General features: G+C 28.1%; 2 protein-coding genes and 3 pseudogenes across 3 annotated transcripts in view; 3 read left to right on the top strand and 2 right to left on the bottom strand.

Annotated features, from left to right (window-relative positions):
* Nucleotides 1–21440, top strand: part of LOC149877743 (uncharacterized) — a 392865-nt gene that overhangs the window by 177399 nt on the left and 194026 nt on the right. The window lies entirely within an intron of this gene.
* LOC145198037 (uncharacterized) overlaps nt 1346–21440 on the top strand; it is a 61755-nt gene continuing 41660 nt past the window's right edge. Inside the window, exons 1-15 of one of the 2 annotated variants that reach the window (XM_090073486.1) lie at nt 1346–2239; nt 7589–7654; nt 7834–7899; nt 8056–8115; nt 8278–8343; nt 10827–10889; nt 11078–11137; nt 11300–11365; nt 11694–11756; nt 14396–14455; nt 14618–14683; nt 15012–15074; nt 15263–15322; nt 16667–16732; nt 17062–17124. In XM_090073486.1, the coding sequence (XP_089929612.1) occupies nt 1996–2239; nt 7589–7654; nt 7834–7899; nt 8056–8115; nt 8278–8343; nt 10827–10889; nt 11078–11137; nt 11300–11365; nt 11694–11756; nt 14396–14455; nt 14618–14683; nt 15012–15074; nt 15263–15322; nt 16667–16732; nt 17062–17124 (1132 nt within the window). In that variant the 5' untranslated portion in view covers nt 1346–1995. The remainder of the gene's footprint in view (nt 2240–7588; nt 7655–7833; nt 7900–8055; nt 8116–8277; nt 8344–10826; nt 10890–11077; nt 11138–11299; nt 11366–11693; nt 11757–14395; nt 14456–14617; nt 14684–15011; nt 15075–15262; nt 15323–16666; nt 16733–17061; nt 17125–21440) is intronic. The other variant, XM_090073487.1, reaches the window with a different exon arrangement.
* On the top strand, nt 3702–5256 carry LOC149877766 (uncharacterized; annotated as a pseudogene).
* LOC149877765 (uncharacterized) lies at nt 8951–10456 on the bottom strand (annotated as a pseudogene).
* LOC145197001 (uncharacterized) lies at nt 12534–14277 on the bottom strand (annotated as a pseudogene).

Here is a 21440-nt window from a genome sequence, read left to right as displayed (position 1 = left end):
TGAGTGAACTATAAAAGAACTATAGGACACTGAGAAAAGCTAAAATCTGCTGTAGTAAATTTTAATTTTAACAAGTGTTAACATTAACATCATTTGTGTTGTAAATGTATGGTTTTTTTTGTAAATACAATAAATATAAATTGGTTACCTTGGCTACCATAATGGGTAAAAATTTTGAAAGATAAAAAAAAGCAAAAGTATATTTGTTTTAATTTTTGTAGTTATACATATTTAGCACTCTAGATTTATTTGTCAACATAGTTTGTTTACTAATGCATATGATTGATTAAATGTAAAAAAAATCTGGAGTGGGGAGAGTTTCAACCTGGCAATCAATTTGGAGAACAATATATATTACATAATCTAGATAATATTAGATAATTACATAAATAATGTACCAAATTATAGCAAATATTTGGTCATATTTGTACTTTGGAGTTTAGGTAATATTACTATTAATTTATACTTTTATTTAAGTATTTTTCTCCTTATTATTTTTAAAATTTTGCTTTTATTTTTAAGTGATGTTTCTCCTCTTAAATAGATCATAAAGCACTCAATAATCTTGTAATTTTTTTAATTACAGAAAAATAAGAGTAGATATTTTTTTTTACAAATTAATACATTTTCAAAAACAAAGAGTAAATAAACTGCCTGATATATGGCACTGAAATAGTTTAACAAAATGATAATTGTTTCTGATTTATTTAACAGATAAAAAACATTAAAACATTTTTAGCATGTAAGTTTACATTCATATGATACTGATATCAAATATTATCTCAATATCAACATTATTTTACAGGAGTTTTCTTCTAGGATATTCATAAAGTTGGCAATATAATATTGTTAAAGATGATTCTTTGGTCTCAAATATAGTCAATGCTACACTTGCAGTGGCTATTCTTCAGTCAGTTATAGTGAGACTTGATTTTAAGTCCAGTTTCTCTGTAATGACCAAAGATTTGTTTAATATTGGATATCTTGTTGTCAAAGCAGACTTAACAGCTCAATGTATATTATTTCATTGATGTATATTGATGTATTGCTAAGGATTCAGGGAAGTTTTTATTTTTGTTTTACCAGCTTCAAAATCAAGTTGCTTGTTCATATTTCTTTAATGTTTTTTTTTTTTTGTTTTTTTTTTTTTGTTATATTAAGCATATTTTTAAATTCTAATTTCAAACACAAATAAAAATTTTTTAAATATTATTTTCTGAACACACAGAGTTCTTAATTTACTGTAAAAGATTATTTGCTGTTTATTCAGTTTCTGGCAAAAGTCTTGGTAAGGGAGTTTGTTAATTTTTCAGACTTTGCATTTTATCTCAAATTCTGCACACACATACACAAGCATATACATATATATGCATTCAAAATTTAGTTTAGATTTCAAACGTGTTGCTTGTATTTTTTCATGTTAATTTAAATGTTAATTCCTTTTTTTTTTACATACAAAACTGGATCTGTTATTTATGGTTATCTAGAAATGAACTAATAAATAATTTTTTAAACCAATTAAAAGTTAATTGTTCTACTAAATGTAGTACAATTAATTTTAATTGCTTTAAAAAATTATCTAAAACTACTAAATATTTTTAACAACTGCAGTTATGTTTATTATAAGATTTAAGGAACTTGATAAAAATTCAAAAATGCATTCAAAAAAATTTATTTGGGAATCTCTCAACAAAATGGTATTTATTTAAAGAATAAAGTTTTAAAAGTTTAAGTTAAAATGTATACTTGGTATTGTTAAAGCAAAATTTCTCTACCAAATAGAGAAGTCTGGAAGGGGGATAGTGTAGCATTCTTAGGAATTTACAGTCTATGGTCTTTGGCTTCCTGTCTAATTTTTCATTATTACCTTTTCTAACAACATCTGTCCACAATTTTTACAGAAAAGAATGAGAAATAAACTTGTGTTCAGCTCAAACTAATGCGGTACAGCCAGTACATTAGTTTTCACCAAATAAAAATGGTTAAAGAAGAAAAATGTGTTGCATTAAATTTTTTCTCTATAGTTATTCTATGAATGAGAAGAATTTTGTAGCACAATTTCTGAAAAAAGAAACTAGTGTTTGTATTTTCATTTATTTAGATTCCATTACTCATTTGAAAGCCATAAAAAAAGGGCTAAAATTGCCTATTACAAGTATGTTCTTCAATGGTGATGAAATGTTTATGTTGTCTTGCAGCATACATAACATATTGAGAATTTTTCAGAAACTTGAAAAAGGTAAAAAAATCGCTATACATTTTTTACTAAATAGTCTTATTTTTTAATAGTTTTGCTAAATATTTTTATTTTTTTACAGTTTTGCTAAATAGTTTTAGAAATTAGTGGAGTGTTGTTCCACTTAATGAAGCTGTTTGTATTTTTCTTATAAAAGCTAATATTTATATTCTAAATCTTTGCTTCTCTATGCTCAGCTGTATACTGTTTTCTGAATGTTGTGCAAGTTACTATTAAATATATATTTTTGTAGAAAGTTACCCTGCACTCAAAGTTAACTCAATTACTTTTACAGTTTCAAAAGTAATATTTGCCAAACAGTTTTAGCACAACAGCAAATGAAGTCCACAAATAAACAGATGAATTTAAATTATTAGTAGTACAAACAAGTTACTGTTTAATCATTTTTTTTATTTGGGGGTCGCAAAATTGCTTTATTTGAGTGCTTTATAGAGTCAGCATAATGTCAAGGATTATTAATATAATAACTTAAACCACAAAAGAGTTTTAGTTTAGTTAAGCTGGAATTGTTATAGTTTTTTTCACATCTAGTTGGAAAAACACATGTTAAGCACAAAATTTGAAAGGCATGTTTTTCCAGAATTTTTCTTTCTAAAGCTGAAAATCAATCTGGGATTTGAAATGAGCATGCAAGTAGTTTTTGAGATTGAGAAAATGGACTGCAATTGATATTTAATAAAGTTAGAAATTACTTTAAACTTCAGTTAAAAATTTAATGAATTGGTTACACTTAAAGACTTTTCAATGTCCTAAAATACATCAGGAAGTTGGAAAAATTTAAACTAGGTCAATTTTTTAATAAACTATGCCTCTATCATTGCCAGATGAACTTAATTGTTTCCTGGAAAAAAATGTTCTTTCTGCTCAAATCTTAAAAAGTTTTTAAAATATAAAATGTCATTTACTCTTTCCGTAATGTATTATAAAACAGAACTAATTACTGTTTTTAATACTGTTCAAATAGAATTATTTAAAGAACACTTTTACTTACATTATTAACCAGCTTTGTTAAGTGAAGTAAAAATCATTCTTAAATCTTTTATTTGTCAGATCATTATTTCTGATCACCTAATTTTACTTTTAATCTAGTTTTATTTACCTCCATATTAACCATGTTTTTAACCATTAACACATGGTCAAATTAGTGGTTACAATTTTTTAATAATCTTTATATATTTCAATCCATTTTTGCCATGTTTAACCAGCTATGCTTAAAACTAACCTGAAAAGTCATTATATACTTGGATATCTGACTTCATTTTTTTGATATATTATTCAGTAAAATGATATATCTTAATCTTATTTTTGATTTTACACCGAGTTAATCATATCAATACATCAACCTAAATTTCTCTCTATCAGATTGACAATTTACAAGTCTTACTGGTAACAATTGGTAAGGTTTGAGTATTTGCTGGAACATTTGATGAAAAGTAGCGCTAACATGAATGTCAACATAGATGACTTTATTCTTTCTACTTGTTTGGTTACATCAAGAAGAAAAATAGGATTAAGTGCTTTAAAATCAGATGGTGTTATGCTTGGATTTGATACAAGTTCAATCATTTTATAAAACTTTGATCTGAATGAAATAGCATCTCCATAAATATGTTCAATTCTTTGATGTGTAAAATTTTTTGTCATAGTCAGCAGTAGGATACTAGTCAACTGCAAGTGACAAATGCTTGTGAAATTCGCTATAACATAGATGGCAGGATTCATAAAGAGTTAATTCTGTCACTGTTTGAAATGGTATCTGATTAAAAAATCGATGGTTCTGTACTGGAATATAACTAGTATGATAGCATTATTACCATTGATGAAACTGTAACAAAAGATGTAGTATTTATACACTTCTGAATTTATTCTTAATATTTTTATGGAAAAAGGTTTATATCCTCTCTTCAGTATGGTGCATGTATCAGTTGATAGAAGTCAAGGATTTCTTAAAGCAATTTATTTTAACAGTGGAGTTAAAAAGGGTTTTATTCCTACTATTGCAGAAGATATTTGTAAAGACAATTGAAATTTGCAGAAGACCTTGAGTAGATTAAATGTAAATGATGTTACTTATCATCTTGCATTTGACTTAAAATGTGCTAACAGCATCTTTGGTTAGTCTTCTCATTCCAGTAAATATGCCTGCTGGTGGTGTGAAGGTGATTGTTCCCTAGAAAATGGTACTCCAAGAATGCTAGGATCTTTTGATCATAAGTACAACTTATTTGTTAAAAATGGGGCAAAGCGATTGTAGATGAAAGATTTTTAAAATAATGTTAGTCCTCGAATCATTGATTTAGATAAAAATGTTGAAGATGAATTTAATGGCTTATTCCAACACCAGAATTATATTTTTTTATGGGGACTGTGACACTATTTGGTAGACTACATTTAAATCATTGGTCTCTTTTTACAATTAAAGAACATTGTATCTTGCTTTGAGGTTTTTGTATGATTGGCTCTGGTGGAAACAATGCCACTAAACATCTGGAAAAAGTAGATATTTTAGAAAGAGATGTGTTAACATCTCAAACTAATTTAATACCTATAGTTCATTACATCTTGTCCAGAGGTGCACTCTTAACATTCAAAATTTTTGAATGTTAAGAGTGCACCTTTGGACAAGAATTAGGCGGTGATTCTTTTATTCAGTTATTGAAGAGTTTAAAATATCATTTTTATACTCACAGCAGTATGCAAAAATACATTTAAATGCAGAGCTGAAGTTTACCTAGAAAGTGCATATAGTTTTCTGCCATATTCTCCCATTTGTGAAATTTAATAGTTATTCTCTGGGATTGTATGTTGAACAAACTGAAGAAGCTTTTCAAAACACTTTTAAACTAAGTTGGTCTCATTATAAACAAAGGATTGGGCATAAAGATTATGCTAAATGATTGAAATCTGCTGCTGCCACTTTTTGCTTAGATAAGATAAAATCTTGTAATATAAATTTAGTTGTGTTATTTTTGTTACATGTATTGTACTTTTTTCTTTAATTAATATTATAAGGAGTTATGGTGTAAAAGGAGTTTAAATCACTTCAAGTTAAGATTTATAAGGTGTAACTATTGTTTTAAGGAGGATAACAAAAGATGTTAATTTAAAAAGTTTTTTTTTTTTAAAAGGAGGCAATATCATAAAGGGGTTAACTTTATCACTTGAAGGGGGTAAATAGGGTAAAAAAGAAGTTGTCATTTCTGATTGACTTAAGATTTGTTTAATAGAATCAAATAACATATCTAATCAGCATTTAAGTATGTAAAAAAAGTAGAGGCTGAAGATAGTTGAATCTAGCGATCTTTTTGGTTTACAGTGTGTATAAAATTTTTTGAACTTAATTTTTAAGTGAATTCTGTAAACAAAAAACTAAATTCATTCTTGTAAAAAAAACTGAAACTCTGGAACTCCAAAACATAAGGAATGTTTTTACGACTACTAAAAAAAAAAAATACTATAATCCATGATTAATGGAACATCCTTTTCTTTTTAGAATCATGAAACATCTTTTAGGCATAAACTGAATTAGTTTATAGATTTTTGTGTGTGTGTGACTTCATGTGGCTTCAATAGCTTTATACAGTTCATCACTATTTCTCAAAGGTCTTGTGTTTTACAGTGAGTTCATCTTGATACCATAAATTTTCTATCTGATTGAGATCAGGTGATTGAGCTGGCCACTTCATTACTTTTATTTGATTCTTTTCAAAACATTGTTTAATGAGTTTAAACATGTATTTTAGTTGATTGTCATATTGAAATGTCCATAGAAGAGGTATTCTATCATTAGCATAAGGAATCATCTTTTTCTCAAGAAAGTTATGATAAACAAGTTAATCCATAATGCAATTTCTTCAATGGATTTAACTCCACTTAAAACAACTTTCATCCTTATGTTCTGTTTCTAAAGAACTGCCATAATCAAATTGGTTGATTATTCAACATACTATTAACTTGTTAAAACAGTACTTAGTCTCTTTTTTTTTATCTCCCTCCTAGCTTTCATAAAATAATCTCAAAAAAGCTAAATTGTTTTTTGTTATTATAAAAAATCTTTATTAAAAAAAAAAAAATTATAAGATAGATATATTTAATATTAGAAAGTTCTACTACCAAAGCAGAATAAAACCATGATCTAAAGTCAATATCACTCCTGATAATACAATGTTGACAGCAAAAAGTAATATTTTTTTTTTTGCTATTAAAATAGAGCAGTTTACAAAGCTGCAAATGTTTTGAAGGACCACAATTTTACATAAAAAGTATAAATACATACAATATAGCATGTTTATTCATTTTTCAATAGTCATATACAAATCTTTTCCTTATATGTAATATTAGCAATTTAATTCCATTAAAAAAATTTTTTTTAGAGCATTTGTTGTGTTCAGTAATTGAAATTGAAAAAATAGAATTTTTTATTTAGTTGCTTATTTTATGTAATACAAACAAAGTTTAATCAACTTTGCTTACTCATTCAAAAAAATATTTTTCAAAAGCAAAAAAAAAAACAAATTAAAATAAAAATTAAAAAAAAAAAAAATTAAAACTGGCTAATCAAAGAGCATAAATGGACTGTTAAAAAACCAAAAACTGCAAAGATCAAAGCCTAGTTGCCTAAAAAATCAAATTTTGGCTCTTCTAATATTGTAAACTGGGTATTCAAAAATCATAAACTTGGTACCCAATGTAGTTTTAAAGCTGCGGCCATCAGTTCTTTTTGAGCTTTTGTACTCATGAGAAAAGCTTGAATTTAAGAATAGGCATTTGGCTTTTCCATTTATAGTTAAAGTTCAAATTTCTTAGTATTCAAACATCTTAGAGTTAGATAAATCAAATTTTCTAAAGTTTGTTAAAGTTTATCTCTATGCATTTAAACTAGTAAATGCTTTTAGTATGAAAAGTTATATCTATTCATAAAATAGTATATATTCATTCTTAACTGGTTATTTTTGAAAAAAAAAAAGAAAACTTAATAGATGTGATTTAATAGTAAATCTGAGCAACTTTTGAAAGATTGAAATTAAATAATATGAGATATCACAATTTTGTTTTTGTAATTTTATAGCTTTGTTTGTCTAAATATAAAAATTATTCAAAATTTGATTCATTTGACTGATTTAGAAATTTGTACTTTATTCTATATAATTATGTACTTAAGTTGTTTTAAAAATAAATTCTTATATTAAAATGTAAGTTCTTAAATTAAATAAGCAGTGAAATAGATAACAATTAAGTTCCTAACAAATGATAAAGCGTCAAAATAGTAATTTTGTTGAGAAAGATGATACAGATTTTTAAGATTTGACCTTTTCTTTTCAATTTTCTCAGTACATTCTGGCATCCCAAGTTCTAGAAGTTCTATGAAAGCCACATATACAAAGAATAAAGAAACAGGTTTGATAGTTAAGTTTATCAATTAATGATTTTCTTATCCTAATATCTAATCATGTGCTCCATATTTTATGCTTAAGTTTTTTAAATAATAGTTCATCTATGCATAATTTTATTTTCTTAGTTTAATGTTTGTAATTGAAGATGATGATAATTTTTGAAATTTGACATTCTATTTTCAGTTTCCTCATTGGTTAACATCATCCCAAAAGCTGGACCTTCTAAATCATCTATTTATGAAGGAACAGGTTCTTATCTTATCACTTTATCCTTTATGAAATTAAATTATGAAGTACAAGAACATTACACTTATAAATTTTATAATACATCAAAAAAAGAATTTTATTGAGAAAGATGATAATGACTTTCAAAGTTTGAGTTTTTATTTTTCATTTCCTTGATAGACACTGTCATCCCAAATTCTAGAACTTTGAAAACCACACCATTAGCTAAAGAGAAAACAGGTTTGATAATGAACTTTATCAGTTAGAGATGTTCTTGCTCCATACTCTATACTGAAGTTATTGAAAAAATGCTTACTTTTTCATGCACAACTTCATTTTCTTAGTTTAATGTTTGTAATTGAAGATGATGATATTTTTAAAAATTTGACATTCTATTTTCAGTTTTCTCAGTAGACAACATCATTTCAAAAGCTGGACCTTCTAAATCATCTACTGAAGAAGGAACAGGTTTGATTATGAAAGTTGTCACTAATAGATTTTCTTATCTTATCACTTTATTCTTTATGAAGTTAAATTATGAAATTAATAAGATGAAAAAACAAAGAACCGGCATCTCAAATTCTAAAGCTTCTATGAAAACCACACTTAAAAGGAAACAAGTTTGATTATGAAAGTTTCATTTAAAGATGTTATTCTATACTTAAGTTACACGCTAAAAAAAAAAGGTAGGAATCTCTACCTTTAAAGGTATATCACATATCCTACCCTTTAAAGTAGAAAAATATACCCTACATAATAAGGTATTTTAGTCTACCTTTATTTAAGGTAGAAAAAAACACCTCAAGCTATAACTTACTACCTTAAGCAAGGTAGACAATTTTACCCTTAAAAGGTATATTTATCTACCGTTTTGCCTACCTTCAAAGGTATATCATATATCCTACCATTTAAGGTAGAATATTACTAAGGTATTTTATTATACCCTTATGTATAAGGTATTTTTTTCCACCCTTAAAGGCAGGCTTAGTTTTTTTTATATTTTTTTGCTTTTTGCATATTTTCTTTTTGCTATTGTTAAGATTTAAAAATTTGCAACAACAGTGAAAACAACACATTAAAAAAAAAAAATATTATGATTATAATAAGTTTCCAACAATTTGTTCAGCAATCGCTGAACTGGTGGACTGACACGGAACTCACTAAGTCTACAAATATAGTTGGCGAAAAATGTCAATGTTTTTTGTAGTCATGGTTCGAAGGCTATTTCAAAAACCCAATAATATGCTATCAAGACTTTTAATGCTTCATCGATGGATTGAAAGTTACAAATAACTAAATCATCGACGTAGATTGCTATATGCACATCTTCAAAATGCAGAATATTGGCTTGATTTGAACAAGTGATTGGTGTGCTTAGAGTTAATTCCTAAAAATATCAGAATTGTCAATTTAAATATTACATTTATATTGACAAAAGTAAAAAAAAGCACTTTAAAAATCAAAAAATCATAAGCCTCATTGAGAATTGTAGCTTCAAAACACTATTGAGACCTTATTTATCACAAGCCATCTTTCACCAAACATGGCAGGCAAACACAACATCAATTCTCTTATCTGTTATGCTAAAAGTATTTATAACTTTTTTACATAAATAAACACAAAATAAATTAAAGATAAACAGATATATTACAAACCTTCAATATTGAAATTCGACTCAGATCCTATGGCAACTATAATGTTAGTCATCAAGTCATTTTTTTTTGCATTTCTTTTCCCTGACTTGGTCATCTCCAGTATCTTTATAGATCTTTCAGCTGTAAAGAACTGGTTTATTTTACTGGTTCCTTCATTTCCAGTTATGAGATTTGCCTCTTCTAACAGCTACAAAATATAATTATACATATTAAAATTTATCAACTATGAGTTATTCTTACTCCATTGATTTATAAATTCAAGTTAAAACACACCTGTAAACACTGTACACACCACTGAGTGATTTATTGGTCTTTACTTCTTGAACATGATAATTATGTAAATCTAATGTTCTCAATTGGCATGAAGATTCTGAATGAACTTAAACGAAATCATGCAGTATTGACAAACTCTACCAGATGAGAAGTAAGTAGAAAAACTACCAAAAAAATGAGAGGATAAGTTATCTGCAGAGAATGTAACGATAGTACCATTGAATATTTAAATCAAGCCCAATGATACAATACTGTTTCTGGAACAAATCAAGCAAACATTTAATTTTATTACATATTGAAGAAGCTGTTGAAAGTGGCAGTATGTGTTTTTCGCGCAACTGCAGCTGTGTTACACATAAATTGTTTCCAAAAGATTCTAAAAAATCAGAAAATTCTGTCATTAATTTTTTTGCATTTTCATCCACACTTTCAATAATTGCTATGTTTTCTGCTTCCACTTCCACAAAATTTTCAACGTTTTCTTCTCTATCTTTAGATAAATTTAGTTTATCGGAAGTTATGGAAACTAGATGAGACTGATGAAATTTTAAAACATGTCATCTATATGTATTAATAGTGTTATAGCAATAAACACAACCATCTAAACTACACAAAAATTTCAGATGTTTTTCATGACCATGCTGCAACATCATGTGATTGAAAAATCACATGATGTTGCAGCATGGTCATGAAAATTTATAGTTTGGTCAAATTTATAGTTTGCGAGCTGCATTCTGGTGACATCTAACGCAAAGATAGAAAACTCTTCAGGGGTAGAACTTTCTACCATTTTCACTGCTTAAACTTAAGAAACGATTATTCTACCCTAAAAATATTAGTTTCTACCTTCAGGTAGAATAACATACCTCTATTATAGCTTTTTTTTTAGTGTGTATTGATAAAATACTTTGATGCATAATTACATTTTCTTAATTTAATGTTATTCCCGTTGTACATTCCTAACACTTCTTCAATTAAAGTTAATAAAGGACTAATGAATATGATAATAAAATCTTTTTTCAGTTTTCTTAGTGGACACCATCCCAAAAGCTGGATTTTCTAAATCATCTACTAAAGAAGGAACAGGTTTGAATATGAAAGTTTTCACTGATAGATTTTCTTATCTTATCACTTTATCCTTTATGAAATTAAATTATGAAGTACAAGAATTTTAAACCATATAAATTTTAGTAATACATCAAAAAAGGAATTTTATTGAGAAAGATGATAATGATTTTTAAAGTTTGAGTTTTTATTTTTCATTTCATTGATAGACACTGACATCCCAAATTCTAGAACTTTGAAAACCACATCATTAGCTAAAGAGAAAACAGGTTTGATAATGAGCTTTGTCAGTTAGAGATGTTCTTGCTCCATACTTTATACTGAAGTTATTGAAAAAATGCTTACTTTTTCATGCACAACTTCATTTTCTTAGTTTAATGTTTGTAATTGAAGATGATGATATTTTTAAAAATTTGACATTCTATTTTCAGTTTTCTCAGTAGACAACATCATTTCAAAAGCTGGACCTTCTAAATCATCTACTGAAGAAGGAACAGGTTTGATTATGAAAGTTGTCACTAATAGATTTTCTTATCTTATCACTTTATTCTTTATGAAGTTAAATTATGAAATTAATAAGATGAAAAAACAAAGAACCAGCATCTCAAATTCTAAAGCTTCTATGAAAACCACACTTAAAAGGAAACAAGTTTGATTATGAAAGTTTCATTTAAAGATGTTATTTTATACTTAAGTTATTGATAAAATACTTTGATGCATAATTACATTTTCTTAACTTAATGTTATTCCCATTGTACATTCTAACACTTCTTTAATTAAAGTTATTAAAGGAGAAATGAATATGATAATAAAATCTTTTTTCAGTTTTCTTAGTGGACACCATCCCAAAAGCTGGATTTTCTAAATCATCTACTGAAGAAAGAACAGGTTTGATTATGAAAGTTATCACTAATAGATTTTCTTATCTTATCACTTTATCATTTATGAAATTAAATTATGAAGTACAAGAATTTTATACCTTATGAATTTTATAATACAGGTAGAATTCCCTTAAAAACACATACAATCCTTAAACACTACACATATAAACTTCCAGCTCTGGGTTCCACTAATGTCAATGAGATTATTAAACAATGATTGAATCAGTATCTCTAAATATTCTAGATGACAAATTAATTAAAAATTTACCTCTTTTATAATTTTAAAATCCTCAAAAAGAGAATGCAAATCAACTTTTCAGTGTTAAAAATGGTTCAATTTATGCATTATGACCTCCTACTGTTTAATAATTTAATTTTAAGTTTGCAATTATCTTATTTCTAGATGTTAGACTTGTTCTAATCCACCAATGTAATATTTACTAATTTAAAAACTCATAAAGATGTTTATTTTGTCTTTTTTTGGCAGTGCTATGGATGTAGTTTTTAAGGGGTCACTAGTTTTAAAATAGGAAATCAAGCTTTTAATACAACAACAATGTATATTTTGAATTATAGGAAATATGAAAAAATGATAAGAAAAGTATAGATTTAATACAGTTTAATAAAAAAAGTATAGATTTAAGTACAGCTTTAATAACAGCAATAAGTATTTTTTGGATAACATAAAATGACAAAAAAATATGAATACCATAAATTATTCTGAAAAATAGACAAGCAATAAACAAACATTTCATCTAAAAAAACGTCTCTGAGTCATTAAGATTTAAAATATTTGAATCAGAATCAAAATCGAGTGTTTTTTTAAAGAATCAGAGGATGATGCTGCTGATGCAGGAAGAATCATTGTTGATTTAAGAATGGAATAACATTGCGAACACTCTTTTAAAGATTTTTCAAGACATTCTTCTACACAAGAGCATTGCAGTTTGCAATGATAAAACAGTTCTTTTTCTTGGAGCTTGTGTTTCTTTTTCTCCTCTGAATCACAATTTTTTTTTATATTTTTCTCCTTTGAGAGAAACCACTTTTGAAAGCAAATCTTGAGCCTCCATAGATCCATGCACATTAGTGATCCTTGTTGTTTTTGTTTGATTAACCTCCTTGGGTTTAACCCAATTTACTGAAAATAAACCAGGCACTTCTGCTAAATTGAGGCTTTTCTCATATTTTCTCAATGAATGATTGTGACATTTTATACATTGATTTCCAATATTCAGCTGAACCATACCTTCCTTTTGTTTGGGCAACTTTGGATTGTTAATTTGGAGTTGTTGCCAAGGATTCGTCTTTTGAGGTTACACTTCTTGTTTTCTTAGGAGTAGAAGATTGTAGAGAAACATCATCAGTTTTTTCAATGAGGAGAGCTGCTTGTTCAAATTTATCCTGTTGTATATCATCAACAAGACTATTCTTACTTATACCAACTCTCTTAGCAGCTGCTATGATATTGGCAGCGGATGCCCAATTGTTCCACATTGTTCCTAGGATATTCATGAACCTTTCTTGATTTATTGTCTGGAAAGAGGAAAAGAGCTCATCTTGCGTGTTATTGTAATATCAATGGGGCTGTTGATTTAATGCTTGATCTAATAGCTGTGTGACTCCAGTAGTATCAGGCGGAGAAACAAATAAAGTGATTTGCTTTTCACGCAAAAAATTATGAACTTTAAAGTCAAACCGCAACAAATGACCATCTGATAGAAGCACAACTGGTCACTCTATACCTTGTTCGGTGAGATGTTTATCAAGTTTCTTATACGCAGCCAATAATGAACAGTTATCTTGCAAACCACTCTCTGTTGTGGAGATTATCAAATTTTTGATGTTACTGACACCAATCTACTGCCTCTGATATTTGATTTTCTTTAGCTCCTATGTCCTTTCTGTAAACTGTTGCTTTAGCTCAAGTTTATGGCTTTGTTTTTGCTCTACTTCTTTTTCTACCAGAAGAAATCTTAAAATTAAACTGCGGTTTTCCCATACTATTATCTTATTTAAACACTTAAAATAAAGAATATACATACTTGATTAGAGATTATGAGCACAAAATGAACAGAAAGATACCAGTTATAGCCATTTTACAATTTTTTAGTTAAAAAAGATTCCTGGCTATTCTAAGTAAGTTTGTGGAGGCTTATTTTACCTAATATAATGTAGTAATTAAGGGGAAAATTGTGTAGTTTTTCAGGGACTTTACTAGCTAAAATGCTATTTTTTGTTAGACTTAGTTAGCAAGCCTCTTTATATATCATACTGTGCTAATTTCTGATATAAAAAGAAAAAAAATTTAGAACTTTCAGAAATTTTTCATCCATATAAATACAATTATGTTCCTTGTAGTTTTTAAGGGGAATCTTTGAAAAAATCAGAAATTTCACTCCGCTAATTCTCACTAAATATGGCAAAACAAGGATAAAGACTTTCAGGGAAGAAAAGCCCTAAAATAAATATTTTAAAATCCCCCAAAAAAAAGTTCAAATTGTTGACCTGTAAAAAATGTACTCCATTTTAAAAATTTGCGTAGTTTTTAAGGGAATTCTACCTGTACATCAAATAAGGAATTTTATTGAGAAAGATGATAATGATTTTCAAAGTTTGAGTTTTTATTTTTCATTTCATTGATAGACACTGACATCCCAAATTCTGGAACTTTGAAAACCACACCATTAGCTAAAGAGAAAACAGGTTTGATAATGAGCTTTGTCAGTTAGAGATGTTCTTGCTCCATACTTTATACTGAAGTTATTGAAAAAATGCTTACTTTTTCATGCACAACTTCATTTTCTTAGTTTAATGTTTATAATTGAAGATGATGATAATTTTTAAAATTTGACATTCTATTTTCAGTTTTCTCAGTAGACAACATCATTTCAAAAGCTGGACCTTCTAAATCATCTACTGAAGAAGGAACAGGTTTGATTATGAAAGTTGTCACTAATAGATTTTCTTATCTTATCACTTTATTCTTTATGAAGTTAAATTATGAAATTAATAAGATGAAAAAACAAAGAACCAGCATCTCAAATTCTAAAGCTTCTATGAAAACCACACTTAAAAGGAAACAAGCTTAATTATGAAATTTTCATTTAAAGATGTTATTCTATACTTAAGTTATTGATAAAATACTTTGATGCATAATTACATTTTCTTAACTTAATGTTATTCCCATTGTACATTCTAACACTTCTTTAATTAAAGTTAATAAAGGAGAAATGAATATGATAATAAAATCTTTTTTCAGTTTTCTTAGTGGACACCATCCCAAAAGCTGGACCTTCTAAATCATCTACTGAAGAAAGAACAGGTTTGATTATGAAAGTTATCACTAATAGATTTTCTTATCCTATCACTTTATCATTTATGAAATTAAATTATGAAGTACAAGAATTTTAAACCATATAAATTTTAGTAATACATCAAAAAAGGAATTTTATTGAGAAAGATGATAATGATTTTTAAAGTTTGAGTTTTTATTTTTCATTTGCTTAATAGACACTGTCATCCCAAATTCTAGAACTTTGAAGACCACATCATTAGCTAAAGAGAAAACAGGTTTGATAATGAGCTTTTTCAGTTAGAGATGCTCTTGCTCCATACTCTATACCAGGGCTGTGGAGTCGGAGTCGTGGAGTCGGAGTCGGAGTCAGAGCTCATTTTGGCTGGAGTTGGAGTTGGAAAAATTTTACCAACTCCGGTTTAAAAAAAATCTTTCAAATTTTCATAATTTTCATAAGGATTTTATAGATGTTACTTATTAAAATATTTTATGTTCTGTCAGTCTAAAGCACAAGTATCAAACTCTAGCCCTCCAGTTGTTACAAAACTACAAATCCCAGGATGCTCTGAAAGCTGACACAATAGGAATTGTAGTTTTCAACAACTGGAGGACAAGGAGTTTGACATGTTATCTTAAGGCCTTTAAAACAGTGGTAACCAATAGGATATTTTGCTGCTTATCACTGAGAATCATAAATCACCTCCCTTGCGGTATCCTCTACCTTCCCTTAAACTAGATAACTTCATAATCCCCCAACTCCCGACTTAAGTTGTCTGGGACTGTGCTACATATTTTTAGTAGAAAGCTAGGCATGCCATCATCAAGCACCAAAGAGCTGCTCCACAAACAGAAAGACTGTAAATATTCAACTAAATTTGCATTAGAAAGACTGCAAGTATTCAATTAACTTTGTTTCTCTGGAGAGAGAGAGAGTATTAGAAAATTAGTGATTGAAGAAGCTGTTAAACAAAAAGAAGAACTTAATGAATCTCTCAAGGGACGCTTTGTGTTTCTTAACATAGTGAACTATTTTGCAATCAATGTCTAATTGTTTTTTGAAAAAATGAAGTAGTTACCAAGACATTGGCAGTAAAAGACACCAAAGCTTATCACATCAGTGAATTTTTCCAGGTCTTAGTAGAAAAGGTTCTTAAAGAGTATGAACCTAAAGAAGAAAAAGTTCTTTCTGTCCAACTGACAGTATTTTAAACATGATTTTGACAAATTCATAATGTTATTAGTGACTGCATAAGAGTTTATTGCATAACAAGAGTTAAGAAAAGTTTTTTGTTTAGAAATTGTTTTCTAATAAATATTGTTTAAAGCACTAAGTGGTTGGATTATTTGTATCATAGTGATGAAATAGCCAATCTTAACATTTTACTACAGTATATTTGTTGTTACAAATTGGTTACTTATAAAGGAGTTGGAGTCAGTCCATGGTAAAAACAAGGAGTTGGAGTCAGAGTTGGAGCAGCAGCTTACTGACTCCACAGCCCTGCTCTATTCTGAAGTTATTGAAAAAATGCTTACTTTTTTATGCACAATTTTGTTTTCTTAGTTTAATGTTTGTAATTGAAGATGACGATAATTTTTAAAATTTGACATTCTATTTTCAGTTTTCTCAGTAGACAACATCATCTCAAAAGCTGGACCTTCTAAATCATCTACTGAAGAAGGAACAGGTTTGATTATGAAAGTTGTCACTAATAGATTTTCTTATCTTATCACTTTATTCTTTATGAAGTTAAATTATGAAATTAACAACATGAAAAAACAAAGAACTGGCATCTCAAATTCTAAAGCTTCTATGAAAACCACACTTAAAAGGAAACAAGTTTGATTATGAAAGTTTCATTTAAAGATGTTATTCTATACTTAAGTTATTGATAAAATACTTTGATGCATAATTACATTTTCTTAACTTAATGTTATTCCCATTGTACATTCCTAACACTTCTTTAATTAAAGTTAATAAAGGAGAAATGAATATGATAATAAAATCTTTTTTCAGTTTTCTTAGTGGACACCATCCCAAAAGCTGGACCTTCTAAATCATCTACTGAAGAAAGAACAGGTTTGATTATGAAAGTTATTAATAATAGGTTTTGTTGTAATATTTTTCCCAAATAAATTTTTTTAACTTGTCAATATCTAATCATTTGTTCTGTAATTTACCACTGTTTTTTTAGGTATATTTTTCTTTTATTATTTCATTAATTTCATGTTTTTGTTGTTGTAAATGTTGATTACTTGAGCTTTTGTTTTTTTGTTCTTAGAAATTTATTGAATATTTTCATTAGGCTTTTAAATAAATAAAAATAAATTGCTTAAATAAATAGCTTTTTAAGACACAAATTTTAGTGAGAATTAACTCTTAGTTTTATATATTGTTAAGAACTTAAAACTTCTTTATGCATGATTTGCTTTTTTAATATTAAAAAAAAATGGAAGCTTTTGGAATGAAAAATGAACTGCTTTTTAGTTTCATTACACATTAAAATGTTCTTTTTTTAAGGACAAACAAGTTTTGGACAAATGACAATGGTTCTAAATAGTTAATAAGATTTGATTATCTTATTTATCATGTCTTAATGCAAAAACAGTATTGCAATGAACAGGTTTTTTAAGATAATAGTTCATGTGAATCAAAAGTACATAAACCTTGTAACCAGTGAACAAGCACAAAAGCACTGCCAAGAGAATTGTAAACTTTGATTGCTAGCTGGGTTTAGGAAATGATTTAGGAATGTCTGAGCATATACTTTTATCCATATTTAAATTTATGCAGAATTTAATTTATGCATTTATGTTAGTTTTATTCTTTTAAGGTTGTTCAAGTATTAGAACTTTTTTTCTAACATTCCAAGAATATTTTTTTGTACTAAGTTGCTTTTGTTACTTAACAGTTTTTTTTTTCGTGAATTAAAATTTATAACTAAACTCAAATCTTTAACCTTTACTAAAAGTGTTCAAAGGTCATCAACCATCTCCATTGTTCAAAGGTTACCATCTCCATTACCTACTAAAGGTTACTAAGACTTATTCTTGAAAGAAATTGTCTTACTTTGGAGTTATTCCATGTAAAATAATCCACACAAAAGAATTTTTACACCCTTATGTTTTAAAATTAATTGATGTATATGTTATTGATTGTTCTTAACATACAAAAAATAATTGCAATAGTTTGAAATGCACAACAGGTCTTGTGATATCTGTTTTAAATATGGTAATGGGAAATGTTAATCAACTTAGACCTTTACTTTTAACAAATTCAAAAATGATATGCTAAAGACGCAATTAGTAAAATGTTTTTAATATTGTAATTTTATGATGCAATATTTTTATATTTAAAACATTAGCCTCAGTATTATAGGTTTTTGGAGATAAAATGAAGGCTGTCACCCAAATAAAAGTTTACTTGAATATTGTTAATTTGATAAAAAAAAATGTAGCTTTGTCTCTCTAATACTTATCACAGTATCGCACAACAAAACAAAATATTTTCTAATGGAAAAAATTTGCTAGAAAAATAAAGCTTGGAAAAAAAATTTTTTTTTTTTTTTAAGTATTCTCAAAATAATTTAAGCTCTGAATTGAAGATTAAACAGAAGATTAGAGTAAATAAAAGTTTAAAAGAAAAATCAATTTAGAGGCATTAAAATTAATGAAATGAAGTCTAAATTAAAGAAAGTTATTATACAAACAACTAAATAAAAATAAAAGTTGAATTAGAAAAAATATATATATATATTAAATTAGAAAAATAGCTTGAACCATTTTTAAGACATTTTAAATACAAAATATGCAAAGTTCACTGGGTTTTAAAAATATTTATTGACTACAAATAAAAAAGCAATACTTGTCAATCACCAAAATAATCTAAAGTTTTGTATTTATATAGTTAAGTATTTTGGAGGTGGGTGCACACTAACATATTGTGAGTACCTGAGGGGAAAGTTGTAGTTTACAATGTAATCAACTTTACAGAACACTTTCTTTTCAACTTTTTCTGTTAATAATCATAGTCTTTAGTATATATTAAATGTGATATAGCAGACATAATTGTTTACTGACAAAAAATTTACACTTCAAACAAGTGATATTAATATTTTTGAAGCCTTTGATTAGCTACATCAAGCCTTCATCTAACAGAGCTTTTCGTTTTTGAGAAAATGGTTCCAATAATTTATGCAACTTTTTGATAACAGTTTTGATCAAAACATTACTTAGGACACATTTTTCAATTTTGATTTCTTTATTTAAACTTTACTAAAAAATTTAGATTTGATTTAATAAAATGCACTTTTTTCTTGGAGCAGTTTAGAAACTGACTAAATAAACAAAAGTTAGTCAAAATATCAAGTAGACTGCAAGATTCAACAACTTGTGCACTATCCAAAAGTCCTTTACGGCTTCTAAGTCTAAATTAAACGTAATAACCTTTCTTCATTGCACTCCAGATATTCCTTCAGCAGTCACATCATCAATCAGTTGTTGAATGGTGTATAGATAAGGATGGTAACAATTGGTCTGCCAACAACAAAAATGAGACCTACAGAAAAATCTTATCATAGATAAAGATTAAATAAACCAGTTAAAATTATTTAGCTAATGGTTGTTTAAATACAATTTCTTGATGCTTTTTAGAATAAAAGGATATATGAAGTCCTGAGTAGGATTTTTCAAACTTAAGATTGGATTGTGGATCTCAAAATCATTCAACTTTGAGTCTTAATAAAACTAGGTTACTGATCAGGGTGATTTAAACTTTTTTGGCTGGTGTTATATTCTAGAGGATCTGATAAGTAATATTCTCAATTGACAAAATCTGTAATTTCTTCATTTTGGTTTACTTTAACTTTATCTTTTTTACTAAAATAGTCTTTTATCCAATCTTTTTTTTTTTTCATTTGTTTTATAAAAAGGTTTTTTTTAACTAATCTATTCTTTACAGATATTTTACATTTAAGATTTTTCATATTGGTAAATATTCACAAAAATGTCTTCTTAAATTATTGCTGTTAATCTTAATCATAGTAATATTAGTCTTAATTTGATGGGAAGATGTAATTCCGGAAAGTTCTAGAACATTTTGATGACGTTAGGGGTTTAATAGCTTTAATAGTTTTTACCAATAAGAATTGTAAATATGTGTTTGTGGTGATTTATGACGGTTTGTTGAAGGATATTTTGGGAAAAGCATGGGGTATATATAAAGGAGAAAATTTGTAAAAAAGGACAGTTAGGAGAGAAAATTATTGCTATTTAGTGACTTGTTGATTGCGAGAAAAAAGTACAAGCTAACCGGGCATGGAACCAAGTATGAGATTATTTGATATGTTTGAAACGTATGATGGCACTTCGGATGCTGATGTCTGGATTCAACGAACGAAAGTGATTGCAGAAATTCAGAACTTAAAGCTTGAACTAATTTTTCCGATTCTTCTCAGAGAAGCTGCTTATGCAGTGTACAATGCTTTAACCGCGGAAGTCAAAAAAGATGTAGTGGAAGTCGAGCGTGTGTTATTAGCGGCGTTTTCTATAGATGCCTACACTGCATATGAACTGTTTACAAAACGAAAATTATGTGACGGAGAAAAAGTCGATGTGTTTTTGGCTGATTTAAGACGATTAGCCTATCTTGCTAAATTACCAGAGGAGTCTGTGCGTTTGGCATTTGTTGTGGGTTTGCCAGAAGTCTTATCATCAAGATTTCGAGCCGTAATAGACCCGATTGATATGTTACCCAGAGTGAGAGCTGCTATGAACTGTGCAAATATGATTGACAGTGATGCTGTTGGCGCTGTATCTAGACGCCATACAAAAACTGCATTAGTGTGTTACAACTGTAAAGGTTTGAATCACATTGCAAAGAACTGTTCGCTTGCGAAGAACTTGTCTCCGAAGACCGTTAGATGTTTTAAATGTGGTGAGGAAGGACATATTGCATCAAAATGCTGGAAGCCGCAGGGAAACGATTGCAGGAGCGAGGAATCTGCGCTACCTCGCTCCTGAACATCGGTGGAATGAGCGCATTATCTGTTGTTTGTTTGAAAGTTAATGGTATGGTTGCGACAGCTTTAGTAGACACAGGGTGTTCGAAGACAATTTTGAATAAAAATTTCCTGCCCAAAAGTCAATGTAGGTACTCAAACTCTCAAAAGGTAGTAACGTTTGAAGGAAAAGTTCATCAGTGCACTGGGTCAGCGGTCGTGATTCTTGAGGTTGATGGCATTAAAGCACGTGATGAGGTTATTTTAGTGGATTTCCAACCGTTTGGAGTTGATATGATGCTTGGAATGAGTTCCATTAAATTACTAGGAGGAGTATTCGTTTCTCCATTGGGAAAAGCGAAGTTCGGACTGAGTTACTGCGGAGCATCGGCTTCGA

Source organism: Hydra viridissima, unplaced genomic scaffold (genome assembly GCF_058129835.1).
Source record: "Hydra viridissima isolate aposymbiotic clone 2 unplaced genomic scaffold, HvirCarnegie_v1 scaffold_16, whole genome shotgun sequence".
NCBI classification, from domain to species: domain Eukaryota; kingdom Metazoa; phylum Cnidaria; class Hydrozoa; order Anthoathecata; family Hydridae; genus Hydra; species Hydra viridissima.
This window is presented reverse-complemented; position numbering and strand designations above follow the sequence as displayed.